The following is a 21,622-nucleotide window of genomic DNA, read 5'->3' as shown; positions in this document are numbered from 1 at the left end:
TGGGAATCTAAAGCATGATTGAGATTATTTTTAAATACTCAATTGGATGCTTTTGAGATTATTTTTGGATTCTAGACATTGGAAGCTTTATTTAATTTCATTAATAACACTCACTTATAGGTCACCATATTCTTAATCATTCTGTTTTTTTTTTTTTTTTTCTCCTTATAATTGAGATTTAATTGCTAGGGCAATGAGAGCTAATGGAGGAGTTGTGTGTCTCAGGGTAAGTCACTAGATTTCTCCAGGCTTCATCTTAATTTGTGAAATGAGAAGGAGCCCAGATAATCTCAAAGGCTGTCAGCTCAGAAATTGCATGGCTTCTACATCTGTTTCTTGGATTTAGTATTATGGGTACAGGTGCTTTTGTTATTGGTTGTGGCTGTTTTATTGATAGAATTCTGTTGACATAGGAAAATGAGTACAATAAGGAAATCGACTTCAGTGATCTTGTGTTTTGGTCCTAAAGTACAGTTCAGTTCTGACTTGCTTCCTGCTGGCAGGACTCCTGGGGAGGGGGAAGAGTGGCTTTTGGAATCTTTCTCTCTGGGTCCTCAGCTCCTGAATACATCAGAACTGAACAGCCAGAAGGCAGAAGGACCTGTCTCTCCCTAGTTCAAACATTGGCAGAGTGCAGGTCATTCTTTTTGAAATGAGTGTGCAAGAGTTATTGGAAACTCTTGCACCCAAGACCACCAAGTGGATGAACTCTGCAGTGGTATGAAACCTCCACAGTTACAAAGCATTTGTTTAGGGGATTGTTTTTGTTTCCCATCCGGTACAGACTGAAAATCTTTTAGACCTACCAGGACAAGTTAAGGGCTGGCCTGGGGGAAGAAATGCCCAGCTCGCACTTGGCAGAAAGCCCATGGTGACGTCTGCATTTTCACTCCTCCTGACCTCATGAGCCCTGGGCCCAGAAGACCACATGCCCTGTTTGTCCTGCAGGAGAAGAAACATTTCTGCACTAGCAGCCAGTGTAGGCTGTGGATTCCATGTGGTAAAGGTGGACATCCCTGTCTTTCTAAAGAAGCTGGGCAATATATGGCCTGCACCTGGTCGGGCTCAGCAGGGTGTTTCTCATCCTTGTTCCACACTGGGCCACAAGAGGGGCAGGAGAGCAGAACTGAACTTGACTCTTGCAGGCTACCTGCCCTGCTCCAAGATGGCCATGCTGTTGGATTCTGAAAGGAATGTGATGAAAGAGGAGTGGCGTAGGTAGGCAAAGCTTAGGCAGTTGGAACTGTAGCTGGTTTAGCCAGAACCATCGTTAAAGTAGAGTCAGAAGTCAATCCCTGTAGCTCTTCTTGCTGTTCACGTCCTGCATTGGGTTGATTGCCAGTGGAGTCACTTAGCAAATCCGATTGTTGAATCCTTAAGGGAGGGCTGTGCCAGGGTACAGTCTCAGACATGTGGTACATGTCTGCTCTCCTTGGTATTGTACATTTTCAGGGCTGTTCTAGGCTTCAGTTCTTTAATGTTCACTGAAAAGAATAGTTATATGAGGGGTTAATGACTGCAGTAAGACACAGTGAGCAGTTAAAGTGTACTGAAGAATGTCAAAAAGCATATTGGGGTGCTGGTGCTATTGCATAGCAGGTAAATCTGCTGCCTGCAGTGCCGGCATCCCACATAGGTACAGGTTCAAGTCCTGGCTTCTCCACTTTCAATCCAGCTCTCTGCTATGGCCTGGGAAAGCAGTGGAAGATGGCCCAAATCCTTGAGCCCCTGCACCCATGTGGGAGACCCAGAAGAAGCTCCTGGCTCCTGGCTTTGGATTGGCCCAGCTTTGGCTGTTGCGGCCATCTGGGGAGTGAACCAGTGGATGGAAGACTCTCTCTTTCTTGCTTTCTCTTGAAAGGAGCCAAGAGCCGCCATAAAAAAAAAATGGCCTTAATAAAACAGTCCTGGGAAATGGGGAGTAAACTAAGTTCACAGAGAAAGCAGATAGCTACTAGCCAGAGATAAGGGCTACTACCCAGAGATAAGGGCTACTACCCAGAGATAAGGGCGACAGAACATCCTGGTATGCACCTAAGCCCCCTCCCCTGTGCTTGTTCAAGCTTAACAAAGAAACCGCGAGACACGTAGGGCACGTAGCCACCCCTTTCTGCTCTTCAAGGACCCCCTCCCCATATCCAAGCTAAGACACGTAGGGCACGTAGCCCCCGTTTCTCCTCCTCCTCGACAACCTCCTCCCATTGTAGTTACCCAATAAACTTACGCCACCCTATGGTATGTTAATTTTGTGGTTTTGCCCCTTAAAAGCTGTGTGAGATAGCTGCTCGGGGCTCCTCTCGCTTGCTTGCTGCTTGCAGCAGCAGGGGGCCCATTTGCGCAAATGAAATAAAAATTACCTCCTGCTCTATTGCATCGTCTGGTCTGGAGTCTGTGTTTCTGGGGTCGTCACAAGAGGACACCGCTTTTGGGGTCCTACATTTGGGGGCTCGTCCGGGATTTGGGGGACCCCAGACTCCCACACTCCATCGGCCTGACGGAGGTAAGTTTGCTTACTTGTGTGTTATTGTAATTGTGGTTTGTACTGTTTGTCTTTGTCTGCCAGGGCGACGTGGAATCCGTCCTGGGGCGGTTTGTACTGTTTGTCTTTGTCTGCCAGGGCGACGTGGAATCCGTCCTGGGGCGCCTGTACAGGCTCAGTATTGACTGGACCAGTGGGGGAGACAGACGTGTCCTGAGACCCCTGGTTCAACCCTGGAGGACGCTCCAGTGGTGGTCTGGGAAGGAGGGAAAGAGGGAATTTCCCTTCTTCCAGGGGAGAGCCTGGCCAGATGGCCGCTCCCTTCTGATAGTTTCGGTTTTGTCTCGGTCTGTTGCCGTGTGGCTTGTGATTTGTGTTCTGTGTGTCGCTGTTTTTGTTGTCCTTTATCTCTCACTGTCTCCCCCATCTGTTTTTATTGTTGTGTTTGATTGCTAGATGTATACTTGTATGAAAAATGTGTATTGTATTCTTATGATGTGTTAATTATGTCTACTTCTCAATGCAACTCTAGGGCCAAATGTAAGGACAAATTTTTGGAATGGAGAGGCTTGTACCTAGATTTGGCTCTGGTAACCAAGAAACTTTGCTGCTGAATGACCTTCTCCTGCTCCTTGGGAGCCTGGCCAGTTCCCGGGGAGGAGGATAAAGGAATGTTTTCTGATAAATAGGTGGGCATGCTTCATGTCTCGGCTCTCTGGCCAAGACCCGAGATGGGACGCACTGCTTGCCTAACATCTTGGCAATGAGCCACCCTTGTCCTTGGGGGCTTTAAGGGGGAGCCGGAGCAAGCCTCTGTTGCTGCTGTTTCATCCTGGGGGAACACGTAGTCAAGCTGAACATTAAATGTGCCCGTAATGATTACATGATCAATTGGCTACTGTGATTGAGGTGTTCTGTGACAGTCCCTTTAATGAGAAATTAACAAAATGGATTAATAACAGGACATTCAGGACCTGACGCTCTGCTTGGTATGTCATTACAAAAATCATCAAGGAGGGCTATGCCTGATAAATGAGGGTGCTATAAATGTGGGCAGTAGGGACATGTACAAAAATTGTCCAAAAGTCAAAAATCAAAATAAGGCTCTTCCTGGGATTTGCTTCCAGTGCTAAAGGGGAAGGCATTGGGACAATAAATGTCACTCCAAAACTGATAAAGAAGGTAATTCATTAAAAAACAGAGTTCAGGAAACTGGAAGCGGGGCCAGCCTCAGGCCCTCCCTACAGGGATCAGTGGACCATCTTGCTATAGTATCATTAAAGCAATGGAGCCATGTTTATTGCAACATTCTGTTAATCTATGCTCCTTTACCATCTTTCCTGTAAATAATTTTAGTGTGCACTACAAGGCTTGCAGTGTATTTCTTGTGGATTAAACTAAAAGTAACTAAGTCTGTGCACAGCAGACAGCTGAAAAGTAATTTACTGTCACAAATTGGCATAGTTGGCAGGATCCGCAAGTATGCAAAGCAATGCCTTTCTTTAAAAGAAAAACTGAAGTTGCATGTGTAACCTGTGATGTTCCTGGCTGGAAAGACCTTCAGTTCGCCTCTTTGGTGAAGGAATGGGCTCTCTGCTCAGAATCGAGTGAGAATTGGGATGGCAAGTTACAGAGTGCACAGCCTCTACAAGTTATTGAGGTTTTGCTATCAGTGCCGGTGGAAAAGGGGGATGAACTATAGGCTTTGGGGAGGTGAAAATGGATTTTGTTATCTGCATACTGATGCATGTGTAAGCAATTAAAAAAAATAAGTACAGGATAAATGTAAATTGGGAAAAAGAAAATGCTGCCCTTTGGAGTCAAACTGCTAGATAGTGGTAGAAAAAAAAATTATATCAAGCTCCTGTACTGCTGCCAGGGCCAACTAAGGTTATTCAGTGTAAACAATACAGAATTCCAGGTGGATATGAGGAAATATCTAAAACAGTAAAAAAATTATCTTAGTGCTGGAGTGATGATTCCCATAATCACTAAAAGGAATTATCTAATTTGGCATGTTAAGGAATCAGATGAAACCTGAAAAATGACTGTGGATTACAGGGAATTAAACAAAGTTACTCTCCCATTGACTGCTACAGTCCCAGATACCATCATTTTGATGTAAAAGGTCACAAACATAAAAGCATGTTCTTGATAAGGAAAGTTAAAAGAAAGAGATACTTTTAAAAGGATATGATTTGTAAAAATTGTTTATCTTAATGGCTGGTTCATACTGGAATAAAAAAAAGGGGGGGGGGAGAAGAGAAAGGTTTGAGCAAGTTACAGAAGGTGTGAGAAAGTCGCAAAATGTTATGGGAAGAAGAAATCTTTGGTTATTTTCTTTGACATAAAATCAAAATCTGATCCTCTGTTAAAGCAATGAGTTAAAGTAATCTATTATGTTCTCTTGATGTCTCTGTTAAATTCTAACTGCTTAAAAACAGCTGTAAAAAGAGCAGTGGTGAAATGAAGGGATCCTATCACCAATCAATGGAATGGACCTGATCCAGTACTGGTATGGGACAAGAGCTCCTAAGGGATGGGTTTTTCCATGTAACCAACATGCCTTTACATCATTAGCCTCTGATAACTTCTGCAATTGCTCCCTGGGCCGTGTGGCCCTGATGCTAACATCTGTATTTACAGCAGCGGATAGAGTACGTCAGTGGTGTGCTTTACCTGAAGACTACTATAACAATCATCCTAATAGGAGAGGACACTGCCCTTGCCATGGCTGCATCAGTAGTAAGTGTTCCTGGACTGGCTTTCGGAAATAATCGTGGACTATGAAGGCTTACATGTTTGGTGACCAAAGCAATCAATCTTACTGCTACTGTGCTATCCAATATAGCCAAAGAATTGGATCAAGTTCACTCAGGAGTGCTTTTAAGCCATGCAGCTAACAATTACTTGCTGTTAAAAAAAAAAAAAATCATATAAGTTGTAAATCTGTACCTGGGGGATGTTATTTTAACATTACTAACAATGTGCCATATATAGAGTCTGTTATTGATGAACTTAAGAGTAAAATGCAACATATGTTTATTACTAACCCACTATTCATTTGAAGGGTTTCAATGGATTCATTGGTTATTAATGTTGGCCGGACTGCTACTGCTTTTCCCACTTTGTATGGGATGTCTTCCGTGTGTTCTGCATTTTATGCTGACTTCCCTATAGTATGAATGGACTGAGATTCATCATTTAAAACTTCGTACCAAGCCTCCTTTGTAATCAAAATAATTGATATTTGGCTGTATGTTTCATCTCTCACCTAATGTTGGGCTGGAATGGTACTCAAAGACGGGTAAGACGCTCAGCATCCTGTACCAACCTAAGACAGGGCTCTAGGCCAAGCTGCCAGAGTTACCGATGACGGGTAAGGACAGAGATGACTGAGGGCAACCTAAGACAGAGGCCATTCTCAATTTAATAAAAAAAAGGAGGAGATGTGGGGACCCATGGCTGGCCATGGGCCCACATGCTAAGGCCTGGCTTGCTGATCATTGGCATTAGTCCTCGTGCAACAGTATCAAGCCCTGGCCACCAGTGACCGTATTGAAACCCCTCATTAATGGCACACAATTTTAGGATTAAAATTAGTTCAAAGAGAAAATGGGGGAATGAAAGGAGCCAAGAGCCGCCATAAAAAAAAAATGGCCTTAATAAAACAGTCCTGGGAAATGGGGAGTAAACTAAGTTCACAGAGAAAGCAGATAGCTACTAGCCAGAGATAAGGGCTACTACCCAGAGATAAGGGCTACTACCCAGAGATAAGGGCGACAGAACATCCTGGTATGCACCTAAGCCCCCTCCCCTGTGCTTGTTCAAGCTTAACAAAGAAACCGCGAGACACGTAGGGCACGTAGCCACCCCTTTCTGCTCTTCAAGGACCCCCTCCCCATATCCAAGCTAAGACACGTAGGGCACGTAGCCCCCGTTTCTCCTCCTCCTCGACAACCTCCTCCCATTGTAGTTACCCAATAAACTTACGCCACCCTATGGTATGTTAATTTTGTGGTTTTGCCCCTTAAAAGCTGTGTGAGATAGCTGCTCGGGGCTCCTCTCGCTTGCTTGCTGCTTGCAGCAGCAGGGGGCCCATTTGCGCAAATGAAATAAAAATTACCTCCTGCTCTATTGCATCGTCTGGTCTGGAGTCTGTGTTTCTGGGGTCGTCACAAGAGGACACCGCTTTTGGGGTCCTACACTCTCTCTTTCTCCCTGCTTCTGTCCTTAAGTAACTCTGCCTTTCAAATAAATAAATATATCTTTAAAAACAAACAAACAAACAAACAAAAAACCATAGTTGAATTACTCTCAGAACCCACTGAAGCTTGTGGTCTGTGGTCTTGGGTTGGATTCTGGACCACACAGTTTTCTCTGGAGGTGCTAGGCTGCCCTCTGGTGGTTAAACAATACACACACATACAATTACTTGCTCCTTTGATCAGTTCCCTTCAAGACTGTTTGTGGCTAAGTAGATGGGTTTTTATTCCAAATATTTTGCCTCGATTTTTATTTACAGTAGAATTCTGAAACTTGGAAACCAAATATAGATCATGCAGAAATGTTAGCTGTCACAATCTTGTCTTCTAAAGGTGGATTTAGGCTGTTCTCACATGATTTTAAATAATGATCTACATCACTGTCTGCTTGGAAGGGCAGTTTGAAAAGGCAAAGAAAAATAGATTGATGATAACGAGAAATCATGCAGGGAACCTTAGAGGGGCTTTTGATGATGAGAAATATGCTCTTAGTCTTTATATTTTCCTTTTAATTGAGGACTTTGTAGAAAGTCTTTCTTATTTCAATCTTGCTCATATAGAGGTATACTCAAGGCATTAAGCTACTTCTCTGCATGATTAGGCAGTATATAGAAAGCATAACTGAAAATTTAGTTGAGTTTTTGTAGGGACTAAGGGTTATCTTTGAATATTGGGCCTCACTGCTGTTAAAGAGATATAAGGTGTTAGACAATGAATGGAATACCACTTCAGATTTAGTTCCTTTTAAAAATCATCAATGTTTTTTCCCTCTGATGCCCTCTCTTATATCCTAAAAATCAATTGTAATAAAAGACCTGGTTAACTGAGGATTGCATTTAGTAGAGATTTTCAATTTAAAGTCCTCTGTGAGGTTTAGGGTTTTCAGAGATTATCTTCAGCTTGCCCCATGATAAGGCATGCTTAGCCAGAAATCCAGGACACCCTGAGGCTCCCTGGTCAGGTTTCACGAGGTCCATGAGCCTCTGGAAATATTTAAGCGCGTTCCCTTCTGTGCTCAGTTGGCAGATGTGAATGGAGTCATTGAGGAGGAGTTTACCATGGCCCGCCTGTACATCAGCAAGATGAAGTCTGAGGTCAAGTCCCTGGTGAACCGCAGCAAACAGCTCGAGAGCGCCCAGATGGACTCCAACAGGAAGATGAACGCCAGTGAACGGGAACTGGCAGCCTGCCAGCTGCTCATCTCCCAGGTGAGCCACCCTTTCCTGCTCGTTTCATGGGCGGGCCTCTCCAGATCTGGTCCCTGCACGCCCTCACTGCTACTGAGGGGCCAGCAAGGGAAGTTGGTGTCTCTTGCTTTGTGGAAGCATGGCTTCCCTTGCAAGGACAGCTCAGCTTTATTCTTCAGGCTGATTTTTGTGGTGTCAACTACATGGATTCCCTTGAGTCGCTTTTCTCTTTAAAGGGTTTATCGGTACATCTTGAGGGATGCATGGAGGGGTGGGTATATAAGAAGATGCAGATAGATTATGAATGTTCAAGATTAGGCAGAATCTTTGACATTCCTATCAATTAAGGAGCATTCTTTCATTTTTTAAATCTCTGCCACAGGTCTAATGTGGTATAAGAAAAATGAAAGCACTCCTATTGCTATTAAGCTTAGCAGTAGGTAGCATTTTATTGAGTTTTTACTGTGTGTCATGTACCATGATAAGTTTTTTTAAATTAATTTATTTGAAAGGCAGAGTTACAGAGAGGCAGAGGCAGAGGGAAAAGAGAGAGAGAGAGAGAGAAAGAGAGAGAGAGAGTCTTCTACCTGTTGGTTCACTCCCCAGATGGCCGCAATGGCTGGAGCTGGGCCGATCCGAAGCCAGGAGCCAGGAGCTTCTTCCAGACCTCCCACTCAGGTGTGGGGGCCCAAGGACTTGGGCCATCTTCTACTGTTTGCCCAGGGCATAGCAGAGAGCTGGATCAGAAGTGGGGCAGCTGGGACTTGAATTGGTGCCCTATGGGATGCTGGCACTGCAGGCTGCAGCTTTACCCACTATGCCACAGTGCTGACCCCAATAAATATTTTTACATGCTTTTTCTTGCTTGAACTTAAAAAATTCTGGTAAGCAGGATTTCAGCTATGGAAACTGAAGCAGATTACATGTATGTATTGACTCACACACATATAACCAGTGCATGGTAGAGCTGAAACTCAAACCAAAGTGTGTATGAACCCATAGCCAATGTTTTCAATCCCAAAGGCACATTTCATTTGCACCCTGAGTAATGCTGCTCTACTTCCCATTGTAGTGGTAATTTTCATTTTAGTAGGTTGTTTCAGAAAACAGCAACCTAGCTTCTGGGCTCACATTAATATCTGAGCATGGTAATTAGGTTTGGGGTTTCTGTGTGTGGTCCATCTGAGTGTTGTGACTGCTTTATGTCAGTTGTTAAAACAGCCTAGGTCATTTAGGGGAAACAGACACCAACAGGGTTGGTGCATGAAACAATACTGACAGACAAAAGCATGCTTTGTGCTGGTATGCTTTTAAGAATATTAATATGTAATCACGGAAACAGCTCCAACCTCCATGTCTAAAATGGATCTGCGAGATTCTATCTTATAAGTAACAACAAGCAGAAATGTATGGAAAAGATTATTCATTTCTAGCATGTGATAGAGAAATTGATACATACTGTTGGCCAGTCCTTTTTGAAAGTAATTCAGAAATTGAAAAAAATGATCAGAATGTAAGTACACTTTGGTCCAGTAATTTCATTTATTCTGTTTTTACAGGTAATAAAGTGAAAAGTTTTCATTTTGTATGGTATTATCATTTCCTACCTAAGATATTGACACAAGAAGTTAAATTGCCCAAGTATCTATTGATGAACTAGTAACATAAAGTTACATGGAAGAACATTATGCAGCTCTTAAAAAAATCTGTGAGACCTAGTCTTTTGGAAAACACAATCATAAAGTTAAATGAAAGTGAAAATGCCAACTTAAAGTTGTATATGCTTTACAACCTGTAAAATATTCATCTCTGTAGATGACTCCAGGAATAGACGAGGGACATAGTTCATAAGTTGGAGTGATTTACAAGTGAAACTTACACCACTTTTTTCTAGATTTGCTTTATAAGATTTAATCTTTATAAGTATATATATGACCATTTATATAAAGACATTTTTGTAATATAAAAATTGAGAAAAAATGACAAACATCAGGGGATGGTGCATCTCAAGTCTGATTTGTAGATCATCCGTGACACCAACAGCATGAGTGTTGGGGGGTCATTCCCTTAACATTTAGGGGCAAGGCAGTGGTACACATAGAGGCCCTGGAGCCTACTACCCTGTGTCTCCTCTCTCCAGCTGGACATACTGGCTCCATGTCCTAGTCCATCTGCTCCCTTGGTGCACTCATGGGACTCTGTCAACTGCCATCTGTAGATGGACAAAGATGGGGCAGTGCTGGCCCTGGAAGTAGCCCAGGGCTATTGTAGTGGGGAGTTTCTAGGTCCCTAGTGCTTGGGGAATGGTCTAGAAGGAGATGTGGATTCAGGTGGACATACTGCCTTCACTGATGAACTCTTTGCTCACTAGATCCGGATGTAGCCAAAGGAGGGACCCAGTGGGGTGCTGTAAAGTGTGGGGCCCAGGATCAGGATCCCCATTGCCCAGGTCTCACAGTGACAATGATTTTGGTGTATGAAATTAGAATATTAGGATGTCTTGAGATTAAAGAACACCCGTGTTAGAAAGTTCAAGTTCAGTTTTCAATTAGGTGCTGTTTTGCACTTTGCAATAATTCACACAAAGCCAAATATTTAATATTTTATGATGTGATCTATGGAATGTGACAAAATGTTTCAAGCCAAAAGCTATCTTTGTTTATACCCAACCTCTTTAACGCAAGCAATGCTTACAAAACAATGACTCAACTGATTCGTGTTTTTGAAAAAGTTATTTCATTAGGTTGGAGCTCAGTCTCCTGGGTCTTTCTTCCTAAACATGGACTCCCCAGATCTGGAGGGGGGTGATGTTCTGTGTACTTCCATCTGCCTACAAGTCAGGACTGTCCCCGTTCTGCCAGTGAGCTCCCATTCATTCATTCCACTAGCATTTATTAAGTGCCTACTTCATACCCTCAGGGAGCTAACAAGTAATAAAATAGATAAATCATGTAGAGGATGAGTACTGTAAGAAAACACTGGGGCTTGGGCAATAAGGAGTCACCTGGGGCAATGTGGTAGGACTGTGGGGAAGGAAGGCTTCCAAGGGAGACAGTAACACAGAATGCAAAGTCCCTGACATGTGAGTTGGTGTGCTTGAGAGAGGGTGAGGTCTTTCAGACCTGGGCATTTTCCTAGCCCCTTTCCCTCCAGCATCCTCTTCTGTGCTAGGGCTTGTCTCATGTTAGGTGGATGGCAAGGAGGGGCAGGGCCATGAGCATGGAGAATGGAGAAGCACGTGGGAGAAGCAGTGGACTACCCTGGTCAGTGAGCCCAGGTCCAGGCCCAGGGCAGAATATGCACCAGCAGAGCTGTCACTCAAGAGAAGGGCCAGGAACCCGTCTTCTGGTTCGTCTTCCCATAGGACAGCCCCAGGCTAGCCTGGTCGATCACTTGCTAGTCATTGACTCCTCCTTTTAATACGTTTTCTTGTTTGAAGCATGAAGCCAAGATTAAATCTCTGACAGACTACATGCAGAACATGGAACAGAAGAGGAGGCAGCTGGAAGAGTCCCAGGACTCGCTCAGCGAAGAGCTAGCCAAGCTCCGAGCCCAAGGTAAATATTTGCCCACTCTGCAGGTGTCAAACTCCTGACTTAAAGCAACCAGTCTAGCTGGCTAGAGTCATGATGTTTACTTTTCCTCCAGCATTGCATTTCTAGGTCTGCCGAAAACCATAGCATAACTGGGGGAGGGAAAAAAAAGAATTCTCTAGAAGACCACCCCCACCCTGAATCTGCTTGTCTTCCCATTTTACCCTCAGCCCACCCACTTGCACACGTCAGAATCCACCTGCTCCACTCAGGCACTGGCGCCTGCCTGTTGGACTTTGCCAGATGCCTCTGGCTCTGGCCATTTCTGTCTTTGTTGCCATTGTGCAGGATAATCGAGTGGTAGGGCTATGTGTCTACTGAGGTAGCCCATCCACAGTCTGTCCTGGGCCAGCCGCTGTGCTGCATCCCACAGGATGACTTTAAAATTCACATTCTGTCTTGGCCCCTGACCCCTGCGTCTGCCCCCTCCGTGGCATGTTGTTGCTCTTCATGTGAAGTCTGCACTCCCGCCTGGCTTCCTTAGCATCCTGTACCCGGTAGCAAACTCTTTTCCTTTGCCAGGCATCCTCTCCCAGTCCCCTTTGCTGAGGGGGGGGGGGCTACTTGATGCATAGGAAGCATTTAATAAACACGAACAAAGAGAAGCAGAAATCCAGGAGAAGCAGCTGGAAACCCAGCTTTAAGAGGGGTTAAGAGGCTGTGCATTGTGCAGTGTGGGGCCCAGCAACACAACTATTGCTGATGGCGATGGAAGTTGTTGAGCTCTTTTGGAAAGCTATTTGAAAATACATATTAAGGCTGGTGCCGCGGCTCACTAGGCTAATCCTCCGCCTTGCGGTGCCGGCACACCGGGTTCTAGTCCCGGTTGGGGCGCCGGATTCTGTCCCGGTTGCCCCTCTTCCAGGCCAGCCCTCTGCTGTGGCCAGGGAGTGCAGTGGAGGATGGCCCAGGTGCTTGGGCCCTGCACCCCATGGGAGACCAGGAGAAGCACCTGGCTCCTGGCTCCTGCCATCGGATCAGCGCGGTGCGCCGGCCGCAGCACGCCGGCCGCGGCGGCCATTGGAGGGTGAACCAACGGCAAAAGGAAGACCTTTCTCTCTGTCTCTCTCTCTCTCACTGTCCACTCTGCCTGTCAAAAAAAAAATACATATTAATAATTGTAATTTTCCCCTGCTTTTTGATCCTTAGATCGCACATATTCATTGCAGAATTTGATCAACAAAAAGAGTAAAAAGAAAGCCACCTGTCAGTTAAATCAACTATGATATGTTGCTTAATAGAACAGACTGTTTTTCATAATGGAAACATTTTTTCACATTGTCTTTAATGTGGTTATTACTACTAAAAACAGATGGAAGTTGTTTTCCTGGAAATGAATACTTAAACGTGGTTTTGATAGGGAAGTAAGATCGGTGATGATATTCCCCCTCCTTTTTTAAAATTCCCTTTATTACTGCTGTTCAGTTACTTGCTGGGTGAACATATTGTGTTTTGAATACCAAGGCAAATTAATAAAGAAAGGACACACCTACCACACTGCAACTTGTAGGAGTGAATGTTAGGAACATGGTGCACCCCAAAAGCTGGAGTTAGGAAAGGCTTTTTCCTTCTTGAGCTTGATCTCTGCAGTGGTGCCAGAGTGCAAGCCAAATAGGGTCCAGAAGACGTAAAATGAAGTGGGACAGACTAGAGAGAAGTCAAGAGCTGAATGCCACTGCCTTACCCCAGTTTCCTCCCCGCTCCTCAGCCCCCCACTTCAGGCTGCCCGTGACACTGTGTGCTCCGGGGGCACAGCCACCAAGAATGCGCTGAGCCAGGAGTGCCACGCAGCCCTGCGCACAGTGGGGTCTTTTCCTCTAGAATCTTGTGTGTTGTTTCTGTTTCCCGTGTTCTCGTTCTTAGATTGTGTGTGTCTCCCCGGCCCGCCCCGCGCCCCGTGAGGACCTTTGCCCCTGCAGTCGCCCCTGTCCCCGAGGCCTGTGGTCCAGGGGACTTAAGAGAAGCTGCAGGAGAGGTCAGCCTTGGTGCCAGACGGCAGGGCACCCACTCCTCTATGCCAGTGGTTGTGACAAGTGCTCCATGCAGAAGTTTCACTCTGTCGCCCTTGGGTCTTTCATTTCTGTTGCTGCATGTGAGTCCTGCTCACTGAATCTTAAATCGTCATTTAAATCCAAAACAGAAAAGATGCACGAAGTCAGCTTCCAGGACAAGGAGAAGGAACACCTGACGCGGCTGCAGGACGCCGAGGAAATGAAGGTGCGTCCAGCTGCCCCATCCTGCGGGCCCAGTGTACCGTTGATGCACTTGCACTTGGTTTTCCTGTTCTAGCAACGTTGGTCGCCTTCGCACGTGTGCACCACAGTGGAGGAGGGACCATTGCTCAGAGTGTGGCTTGGCTTAGAAAGGAGGTGACAAACATCCTGGAACCCTGGGCCGTCTGTAGATGGTGCCTGTGTGCGGTCACACCCTGTCCTCTCCAGTGCTGTTGGGGAGGGGAAAGGACAGTGCCACCAACCACTGTGGGAGAAATTCTCGCTCCCTTGAATGGAAGGAAGCGTCCCTCCCTTCAACGTCGGTCGAGAAACAAACACCCCAAGTTTATGTTCCCACCTTAAGCACAGAGGTCTTTGTTTGGGTTACATTTTAGACTTTCAGGCAATTAAAGTGAGAGCCAAGAAAATGCCAGATCTTGATTAGTTTTAGGCAAATGGTGAGCCTCGTTGAATGAAAGTGCATAGGTAAGGCAGTGCCTGCAGCTTGGCTCTGCTCTGAACAACAGAACAGAATCGTGCCTCAGCTCCATGAATCCCTGTCCCATTTCAGAGGCTCTGGAGAGGAAGGAGTTCTTCACACATCATCACAAATCTGTGCATGGCCGGGGACTGTTGCTCAGTTTCACAGATGGTGAAGTTTGGCTCCCGCCAGTGACCTGGCTTCTCTCAGGTCACCTGGGTAGTCCAAGTGTGTGCCCTCTGATTGCCTTGGTTAGAGAGAAGCTGTGTAGCTTAGGTGAGCGACAGAATGTCAAGGGAAAGCTTTATTTAATTAGCGGACTACTTTGCTCCTAGGGCCCACTCCGTTTCATAACACATCCTTGCATTTAGTTGTTCCAGTAAAGCAAGACCAGATGCTGGGATGACCCTTGTTTTGGGAGCTGAGATGCAGGGGGCACATGGTGGGAGGCAGAGGTGGGTCCAGGACTTGTCACAGCATGGGCTGCGTGCCAGTGGGTGCATGACGCGTTTCTCTGGCCTGGGTTGCAGAAGGCCCTGGAGCAGCAGATGGAGAGCCACCGGGAAGCTCACCAGAAGCAGCTGTCCAGACTGCGAGACGAAATTGAAGAGAAGCAGAAAATCATTGATGAGATTCGGGAGTGAGTTGGCCCAGGGACCCTGGGACTCATGGGGCTTGGGGCTGGGCAGGGCTCCGTCCTCTCAGGCCAACTGGGGAGGACGTGGATTTTAGTCGAGGGCCAGCTGTCCTCACCCTGTGGGCTCTGTGCTGTGCCCTCGTGATGCCACGGGCTGTGCTGCTGCTTCCGAGGTCTGCTCTTCCATCTGGAGCGGGGCTGCCTGGAGCTCTGGCATGGCAGGCGGCAGGCGGGCCCAGCTGTCCTTTCTCGTCCTGGGAGGCAGGTCACTTTGGCAACTTAGCTGGGTGCAGGCAAGCCCCCAGGAGCTGGGGAGATGTTCATATAAAAGTATGAAAAATCCTAGTCCTGACTCAGGGTTCAGCAGAGAGGACAGCAGCCGCCCCCTGCTTAGCCCACAGCCACCTGCTCATTGCTCCACTGTGGCTGCCTCAATGTGGACACATCACATGGGAGTCTGTGTGCAGGTGCCTGTGACGGGCGGCTCTGCTGCCAGGACGACTTCCCCACATTTGTTTACAGTGACGCCCCTCCCTGCCCCACTCCTCCCTGGTGGGAGAGCCCCTGCCCCGCAATGCCCTCTACTCCCTCACCTTTCCCTCACTGGCAACACAGGTGTCACTTGCTGCAAGGGGCTTTCCGGTCCTCTCCCGAGGCTCCTTAAAGGTTTTGCACCACAGAGCCCCATGGCAGTTTCTGAACCGCTTTGGAGAATGACGTTTTAAATGCTTCAAGGAAAAGATGGAGAATTACAGGAAAGCCAGTTACGTCGAGACACAGTTCCATGCACTGACCTCCGCGCCCAGTGGATCTAGACCAAAGATGCCCTCCCCTTCCCCTCTCTGTAGATAGAGAACCAGATATCTATGCAGGAACCAAGGTTAAATCGTTTACTGAAGGTCACATCGCTAAGTAGGAGTCAGGCTGGAGTTGGAGTTTAATTCAGTAGACTACTGGTTCAAATCTCTTCTCAGTGTATGTGAGCTGCTGGCACACTGTATTTGCATTTTAAAAAAGGAGAATGGTAACCGAAGCCAAAGTGTAAATGGTGAGTTGGGTGCACACAGCCCACCCCAGGAACGCACTTAGCATCCTCTCTTCCCTTTCCTACTGGGTCACCGCGTGTTGTCACTCATGGTGTGCTTGTATCATGAAAGGAGTGGGAAGAGGAAGGTAAGGAAGAGAGGGAGGGTTCATGAGCAAGTTGGTAGGTGGGGAAGCTTCCTTGGTTAATGCCTTTCAAATGGACTCCAGATTTCCTTGATGTAATAGATACTGATCTTTTATATATAAATTACACATATTTATGTAAATATATATAAAAATCAGAGAGAGAGAGAGAGAGAGAGAGATCTTCCATCCACTGCTTTACTCCCCAGATGCTGCAACAGCCAGGTCAGGCCAGGCCAAAGCCAGGAGCCAGGCACTCCTTCTGGGTCTCCCACATTGGTGGCAGGGGCTCAAGTACTTGGGCTATCACCCCCAAGCACATTAGCGGGGAGCTCGATGAGACTGGGACTCCATCCAGCCACTCCGGCACGGGATGCAGACATCCCAAGTGGGGCTTCACCGGCCGGGCCACAGCGCCCGCCTCTGTAATCTGTTCCTTTATGGTGGCTAAGGAGCAGCCATATGAGAGGTGTAAGAATACTGAGCTGATACAAGTTTGACCAAATGCCTGCAACAGGCGCCCAGGTGCCATTTGCAGTACAGGCTGGACTCGGTTCTTGGTTGCTCCTCTCGACACCCCTCCTCAAGGGCCCACCCAGCAGGCGCTGCCCTGTGTCAGCGAGGCATTCGGACCTGGCAGATGTTTTCAGACCATCTGATCCCAGAGGGATCCCAGAGGCACCTGAGTGGGTGCCTGCCCGGGGGTTGGGGAGCCGAGCCCATAGGGCTCTTCTGTTGGGGCTCCCCTCCTCTCTTAAAATACCAGCCGTGTTCCTAGCTCATTACTTTCCCCTGAAGTGCTTGCACACCAGCAAACTATAAATACATCCCCAAAGCCTTTGTTTCATGCCTGTTAGATGCTTCCCAGAAATTAGTTTTTCTCTTGGGCAGGGAGGAAGCTGTGAGCTTGTTCTCTGATCCTGCAAAATCCTCCAGAATTGTGTCCTTTATTGCACAGAACTAATGGGCTTGGAACAGAACCACGGTTCGAGCTGGATGACTCAGAGTTTCAGACTGATGTGGAATACATTGCTTTTTCCTCTCCATTTCAGCTTGAATCAGAAACTGCAACTGGAACAAGAGCAGCTCAGTTCTGATTATAACAAGCTGAAAATAGAAGACCAAGAGAGAGAGATGAAGCTGGAAAAGCTTTTGTGAGTGCCCTTCAAACCTTCCCTGTTTTCTCTCCTCCCTGTGAGGTCTTTGAAACTCACTTTTTGAGATTTAGATACCTAGGTGGTTTGATTCGATTGGGCTAATTTATTGTTTATATTTTTAAATTTTTAGTTGAGAGGCAGAGAGAGTGAGCTCCCATCTGCTGGTTCACTTTTCAAATGCCTGCAACAGCTGGGGCTGGGTGGTGGCTGAAGCCAGGAGCTGGGAACTCCACCCAGGTCCCACACAGGGGTGGCAGGAACACAATCACTTGAGCCATCACCAACGCCGCCCAGGGTCTGCATCCTCCAGGAAGCAGGGGTGAGGAGCCAGACCTGGGACTTGAACCCAGGCATTCTGCTGGAGAATGCAGGTGTCTTGACTGCTGGGCAAAGCAGTGGCTCCCAATTAGGCTGATTTTGAAAGAGACAATGGCTGTTTGTGTGCTTGCTGGCTTGTTTTGCTGATTTATGTGCAGGTGTAAATAGTGTCTGCTTAGATCTCTGATCCCCCTCCAGTGGTTTAGGAGTCCTTTTTGTTTTTCAGATTGCTCAATGATAAAAGGGAACAAGCCAGAGAGGACCTGAAAGGGCTGGAGGAGACGGTGGTATGTCCAGATGTTTCCCTACTTCTTTTCATCTCAAAGACCAGATCAGTTGTCTGTGATTTGTGTATCTGAAAATTTCATCTGTGCATACCCTTCCATTTTAGATGTAAAATATCCTGGGTGGGGGAAAGTGGAATTTGTAGGATTATTCCCCAACTCCTGGTAGAATCAAAAGTCAGTCCTTAGGGCTGTGATCCTGGAGCCCCTGAGTGAAAATCAAGCTGAGTTGCAAATCCGTTTTACAGTCTCTGCACTTGGTGGCTTAACTTCCACTCAGACATTCAGCAGGCGCTCCCTGAGCATTCCCCTAGGTGCTTGGGTATGTCAGTCAGCAGATCTAAGCTCCCTGCCCTCATGAAGTTTACCTTCAGCAGGGGCAGACACAGTGAAGCACAAAGAAGCAACCGCGCACAGCAGCCTCCCAACGGCAGCGTCCCTGGTTGTTACCTGTAGGCGGTCACGCTCCAAAAATATTACCGTGCAGTGAGGGATTAAGATATTTTGAAATTGTGAGACAGAGCGAGCACATTCACATAACTTTTATTATACTACATTGTTATGACTATCTTAATAGTTTTTTAATTAATTTCTTAACAGCCCTAATTTAGAAATTAAACTTTATCCAAGGTAGGAGTCTATATAGGAATAAACCAATTATATATAGGGTTCCATCCTGTCCAAGCTTCCCAGCATGCACTGAGGGTCTTGGAATGTATCCCCCATGGCTGGGGGTGGGCACTGTCCTCCATCTGAGGCTTCTTGAGAGTGCAGGGGGTGGTGATTATGGACGCCCCATGAGGAGGTGATCTCTGGGCAGGGCCTTGAAGCTGGGGCAGAAACAAGCCTTGGGGATACCTAGGGAAGAACACAGCAGCAGAAGCAATGGTTTGTGCCAAGGCGCTGTGGTGAGCCCGTGTCTGGCATGTTGGAGGGCTGTGTCTGAGGGCAGGGAGGGTGGAAGGCGGTGCACGGGGGTAATGGCCAGAGGGGCGGCTTCCTGAGGAGGGCCTGGAGACCTGCAGGGTTTGGGGCAGAGCTGTGACAGACCGCCTGACCTTTGCAAGGGCTCATTAAGATTTTCTCTGTTCTGCATCTGGAGTCAGTGGTTCAGCTTCTGCTTAGCTTTTGTTTCGCCGCTCTGCAGGATGGCCGCCTTGCTCTGAGCCCTACAAGGCGAGTACTGGCCATGCCATACAGTGGCATGGTTGAAGCCAGCCTGTTCTGGCATCTCCTCTCAGTGTGGAGAAAACATGTTCAGGCTTTCACAGCAGTGGAGAGAAGATCCTGTTCAGATACATTCATATGAACCTGTGTGGGACCAGTCCATCTCTGAGAACCTGGGGACCCCATGTAGGCAAAGCATCCCTCAAACCTGGACCCGAGGCTGCCCACGTGCCCCGGCTGGTGGTGGGTGCTGTGCAAAGCCAGGAGGAAGGGATGAGGGCACAGCTATTCAGGGCAGGAGGAGGATGTGGAAGTGCCTGGGAAAGTGGCCTCGCAAGCGTGGAGAAGGGGGCCGCAAAATGTCTTCATCTGTTTCACGAGAGGAGTGAGGCCCACAGTTATGGGTAATTATAGAAATTCAGACAAATGTTGACTGCTAATCACTCGCTCTCCCTGCCCAGCCAAGGATAAGTGATTGCAGGGCGTTTTCTTCCTCTCCCCACATGAGCTCTGTGAACACCCTCACCCACCACCCCGCCCTTCCACTGTCCTCCCTCTTGCACCTGCACCACAGCTCCCTCACGCAGTTGAGCATGTGCGTCACCACGTACTCACATAAGGGCTCACACCCACAGCCCCTGCCCTCCCCGTCTGTCACGCATGCTCACGGGCTCACACTGCTGCTCTCTCATCTGCACCTGGGCACTTACTGTGTATACACACTTGTGTCCACACCTGAGTACTTAGAACGTATGCACATACATGCCCATGGCATGCATACATATAGCACATGTCAGTGTCCATACTGACATGTGTGCACATGCACATGCTCACTAGAGAGCACCCATAATTTTATATATATATATATTTTATCATTTTTTTTTTAAATTTTTTGACAGGCAGAGTGAACAGTGAGAGAGAGAGAGAGAGAGAGAGAAAGGTCTTCCTTTTGCTGTTGTTCACCCTCCAATGGCCGCCGCGGCCGGCGCGCTGCGGCCGGCGCACCGCGCTGATCCGATGGCAGGAGCCAGGTACTTCTCCTGGTCTCCCATGGGGTGCAGGGCCCAAGGACTTGGGCCATCCTCCACTGCACTCCTGGGCCACAGCAGAGAGCTGGCCTGGAAGAGGGGCAACAGGGACAGAATCTGGCGCCCCGACCGGGACTAGAACCCGGTGTGCTGGCGCTGCAAGGCGGAGGATTAGCCTAGTGAGCCGCGGCGCCGGTGAGAGCACCCATAATTTGTTACATGCACACTCACACTCCTGCTCGGTCACAATCACTCCCATGCACTCGCTCATTCTCACACTCACCTTTATGCATCATCCCCTACAAAGTCACTAGTAGACCTTTGTGCAAATGCTGTCATTTAATATACACTCCCAGTACTTTCACACAGTCACATTCAGGCACTTAGATTTATGTATACATTTACTCAAAAGGCAGAGCAACACAGAGAGAGGAAGAGAGAGAGAAAGAGATCTGTCTGTTGATTCACACCCCAAGTGGCTGCAATGACCAGCTTTGGGCTAGGCCAAGCCAGGAGCCAGGAACGCTATTATAGTTTCCCATATGGGTGACAGGGGCCCAGGCACTTGGGCCTTCATCCATTGCCTTCCCAGGCACATTAGCACGAAGATGGATTGAAAATGGAGCTGCTGGGACTTGAACCGGGGTGAACTGAGATGCTGGTGTAGCAAGCAGAGGCTTAACCTGCTGCACTAAAGCACCAGCCCTAGCATTCACACGTGCTCTTGCCAACTCATACACAGATCACAGCCACCCACATCTGCCCTTGTTCCCACTCGGACACACTCGTGTGCTTTCTCTCTCATGCTCCTGAGTGTGATATTGAAGGGTATCTAATCAGTTCTTCTGCCCTTTGTCATGTTCAGATGGCTTTTCGATGATGCATCCTCTCTCCAGCCCCTCATATCTGTCCACTCTCATTCCAGCTCTGTGCTCCCTGGACAGGCGCACACAGAGGATGCTCCTCCCCTGTGCATGTGCCTGTTCTGCACACACACGTGTGCACACACATGCAGACCCACCCACACAGTGGCTCCTTGCCCTCTCCCTCCCTCTCATGTCTGTTGCTGTCACTTACCTTGCTTTAGACACACACACGCACACTTTTTGAATCTTGGCTTAGAGCCCTGCAGAACGTGCTATTTCAGTTCCCTCTGCCCAGGAGCCCTCCCCAGGCTGTGGCTGTTCTAGCTGTTCTCTGCTGCCCGTTCTTGAGCTCTCCCTAGCACAAGGCCTGTCTTCCCTCCTGGAGCGTTAGGTTTGGATGGGCCAGGCATGGGACCTGCTGGTATTGAAGTCTGGGAAGCCCACTGCAGGGGACCACCATGGGAAGGGCTGACTGGCTGGTGGGTATCCTGGGCCCCTGGCTGCCTTAACCCTGTCTGGACTCTGGGGCTGGACTCTTCCTCTTGCTGGGTTGATGGGCCTAGGATTTTTGCCGCTGGGGCCCACCATCACTGTGTACTGTAATGGGAAGCTGAGTCTGGGGCTTTTACGAGGAGGGCAGCATCCTGGGACAGGAGGAGATTTGGGGGAAGCTGGGAGGTTGGACAAAGACGTCCTGGCAGCCACACAGCAGTTGCTTAAGTAAATGTGACGTATCACCTATTCCAGTTGTCTCCGATTGCTCTTCCAAACTCCTCA

At 47.7% G+C, this 21,622-nt stretch overlaps 1 protein-coding gene across 1 annotated transcript in view; it reads left to right on the top strand.

Moving 5' to 3' along the window:
• Window positions 1–21,622, top strand: part of KIF5C (kinesin family member 5C) — a 183,937-nt gene that overhangs the window by 130,693 nt on the left and 31,622 nt on the right. The window contains exons 16-21 of the mRNA XM_017342839.4: window positions 7,764–7,952; window positions 11,371–11,488; window positions 13,665–13,741; window positions 14,749–14,858; window positions 17,078–17,179; window positions 17,727–17,787. Of these exons, the coding sequence (XP_017198328.1) occupies window positions 7,764–7,952; window positions 11,371–11,488; window positions 13,665–13,741; window positions 14,749–14,858; window positions 17,078–17,179; window positions 17,727–17,787 (657 nt within the window). The remainder of the gene's footprint in view (window positions 1–7,763; window positions 7,953–11,370; window positions 11,489–13,664; window positions 13,742–14,748; window positions 14,859–17,077; window positions 17,180–17,726; window positions 17,788–21,622) is intronic.

Source organism: Oryctolagus cuniculus, chromosome 3 (assembly GCF_051225735.1).
Source record: "Oryctolagus cuniculus isolate XC-2025 breed Fujian yellow rabbit chromosome 3, ASM5122573v1, whole genome shotgun sequence".
NCBI lineage: Eukaryota > Metazoa > Chordata > Mammalia > Lagomorpha > Leporidae > Oryctolagus > Oryctolagus cuniculus.
This window is presented reverse-complemented; position numbering and strand designations above follow the sequence as displayed.